General features: G+C 37.7%; 1 protein-coding gene across 7 annotated transcripts in view; it reads right to left on the bottom strand.

Annotated features, from left to right (window-relative positions):
- Positions 1-3,075, bottom strand: part of LOC119592694 (longitudinals lacking protein-like) — a 99,390-nt gene that overhangs the window by 71,899 nt on the left and 24,416 nt on the right. The window contains exons 6-7 of one of the 7 annotated variants that reach the window (XR_005230452.1): positions 1,539-2,401; positions 369-1,132 (exon numbers count right to left, since the gene is read on the bottom strand). The exons of 3 other annotated variants lie outside the window; for them this stretch is intronic. Coding sequence is in view for 2 of the 4 variants with exons in the window: in XM_037941610.1 (XP_037797538.1) it covers positions 704-1,132 (429 nt within the window). In the remaining 2 variants the exon portion in view is untranslated. Of the gene's footprint in view, positions 1-368; positions 1,133-1,538; positions 2,402-3,075 lie in introns of those variants that run through there. 3 more of the 7 variants (XM_037941612.1, XR_005230453.1, XM_037941610.1) reach the window with 3 other exon arrangements.

The following is a 3,075-nucleotide window of genomic DNA, read 5'->3' as shown; positions in this document are numbered from 1 at the left end:
AATATAAAAACCACTTCACAGAAAATAAAAGAGTGCACTAACACAGAGGCACTAATAGAAGATATTAAGTGTTATCCTCATAGATCAAATGTTATTGATTAACTCATTCACAAATCTGCCTGTATCATTTTAATTCTGAATGTATATCATCATTATTGCTCTTCTTGTTTCAAAGTTACTACCTACAATAAGGAAGTACTCAGCATTTTATTTTATATATTTTACACCTAATACATTGTTCATTTGAAAGTTTTCTTGTGTTATCAGTGAACTTACTATATTTTCTCCTTATTGTGTTTGAAATAACTTTAAGCAAGAATCAAGCAGTTATCTTATACCTAATAGGAAGATATAAATGAAAGATAAAATACTTCTTCAGGAAGTTTACTTGTGTAATAGTGCTTGTACTGAACTGTTATACAGGCAAACCTTGTATATCATATCCCTAATGCATTTTCATTTACTTTTGGGTTATGAGGTGTGCCTGGTGTTTTTTTTACACTGTAACTTAAATCAATATATCATAGATACAGCTAAGACCTACCAGTAAGGATAATTACATATATCACTTAAAAAAAATAATGTCTCATATATCAATTCATAAATAATATTCAAGATGGTAATGAGGATTATAACCAATTATGGAAATTACTTAATATCTCTCTGTCAAAAAAAATTCTTCTACAAAGCTTCCACATATCTTTCAACAATTAGGGAAACTCTCTGGTGAGTAAGAACAGTTCTGTAAGAGCTCAACACCAACACCAGTGTTGGAGGTGGTAGCAGCACCAGCATTGTTGTCAGCTGCCTGGAATGATTCTTTCTCAAGAACTGCTGCAGCCTCAGCTGCAGTCGGGGTTATGTCTCTGTGGACTGCTATGATGTGCTTCTTGATGTTGCCCTTGAGCGCCGCACGGTGAGGGCAAAGCGGACACTGGTATGGCCTCTCTCCTGTGTGAGTGCGGACGTGGCGTCTCAGGTCCTGGCGGCTGGTGAAGCGCTTCTGGCACAGCACACATGGGTGGGTTCCACCTTCAACTTGTGCCCCTCTGGTGCCGCCAGCCATGCCACCCGTCGCTCCACTGCCACACCTACTTCCAAACTGGCTTCGCCTATAACTGCCTCGCACATCCTAGAACATGCAATAAAGCACTTTTGAGCAGATGACCAAGGAATAGATCAGAGAAGTCATCATAGCAACAACACATGTTGTGAAATGACAAGTTTAAACATTCATGCTTATGACACAAACTTAATCCTTAGTACTAGGTTCTGATATTGGATATCAAATCTATAATACCACGTGCTATCCATTTAGCCTTTTTTCCTTGAGGATATAACTTTTGTTCTAGGTTTTGGTGTGTGACTGTTATAGAGTTAAAACAGCAACTGAGAATGTGTCATTCAGTCCCCAGGAAGATTAGTCTGTGTTTTATATTCTCTTTTTTTATTTCTTTTATTTCATTCATTCATATAAATTTTTTTACATTTTTTTGTAGACGGCCAGAAGCCTCAAAGCTTATCAAAATCTCCCTTACATCATTCAACGTGGAGCCATCATATGCCAATGCCCATGAGCTGTATGCTTCCTGTCAATGTGCCTTTTCACTGTAGATGTCTGCGAACCTCGGAAATCGCAATAGGGACAGCTGAAGGGCCTTTCCCCAGTGTGGGTCCGCTGATGCTTGACTAGGTTATCCTTCTTGGGAAATATCTTGAAACACACCACACACTGATGGGTCTTATGGCCATCACTGTACAAGGGAGCAGGACCCTACAATAGAGAAATCATACCTTTAAGCTTTTTTTTATCTTTGTATCTTTTTTTTATATCAAATCACTGATGAATTGTGAGATTCCACTCTTACATATAAAGAATAAACAATACCCATTTTTCAGTACACAATTCCGTCTTAGATACACTGACAGGAAAGGGAACTGTCTGTTTCTGTCATTTTCCTTTTCCATCCACTGCAGAACTGAATGAAGGTACACAATATTTTATAAAAGACAATAATAAAAATAAAAGCTTTTCTTTTCAGGAATCAGTCTCAAGTGCCATTTATGCCTGTTGTTCATCTTCAATGCTGGAGTTCCTGATAGACACACTGTTTGGGATCAGACTGTACTTGTACCTCTGCGTTTCTCTGGCAAAGAGCCTGTGCTTGTATCTAATGTGAGCATTGAGGTTGCCCTTCTGTGCTGTTCTATGAGGGCAATAGGGACAACTATAGGGCTTCTCCCCTGTGTGAATTCTCATGTGTCCACGGAGAACAGAGGCTTTCTGAGTGGTGTAACCGCAGTATGGATGCTGACACACCCACATTCCATCTTGCCTCAAAGATGAGGTGTTTCCCTCTTCCTCACTGTTTCCTGTAGGGGGATTCCTCAGGGCCGACTCCTACCAAAGAGAAATAGCCATATTTTAGGGCCACTACGTTAATGGGTTGCACTGCACCCTTTGTCTCTCTTCCTGCCTCTCTATTAATTCAAATACTTGAATAGCCTTAGCATTTGGTCAGGTGAGCAGCTCTTGCTATTCTCAAAAGACATCTTCTCCTTATCAGCTTACCAGATGAAAATTCTATGCAAATGCTCTATTACCTAAAAGATAATATGTAAATCTTATATTCCTAAGTACCTTTTTGTGTTAAACATTTATATCTTTTTTAAAACTCTATCCCAAAAAACAATAAAACTATTACACCTTTTCCTAGACCCTAAAGTTCCTTTTCTACTTAATATCATCTATTTCCATATTGTATTATAACATCTTTTCATAAAATTAATGTATGCAGCAAAATATAATTGTGGAAAGAATATGAGGGATAAATGACATACAGATGAAATAACAAACAAAATAAAATGCTAAAGGAAATTCTTCATCTGTAAAACCATTTATTTCCTACCACACCTTTGTTCACCACAATGCCCTACCACTCTACTTTTCAGAAATACCTAGGACAGTAATTGGCAGCTTCCCTTTGTTTCACATAGGAACATAATACAGGACTGTGCAACAATTTAGGGCTATATCACAACAAAACATTATTTCAAAAGAGTAAAGAATATTGA

This window comes from Penaeus monodon, chromosome 30, assembly GCF_015228065.2.
Source record: "Penaeus monodon isolate SGIC_2016 chromosome 30, NSTDA_Pmon_1, whole genome shotgun sequence".
NCBI lineage: Eukaryota > Metazoa > Arthropoda > Malacostraca > Decapoda > Penaeidae > Penaeus > Penaeus monodon.
This window is presented reverse-complemented; position numbering and strand designations above follow the sequence as displayed.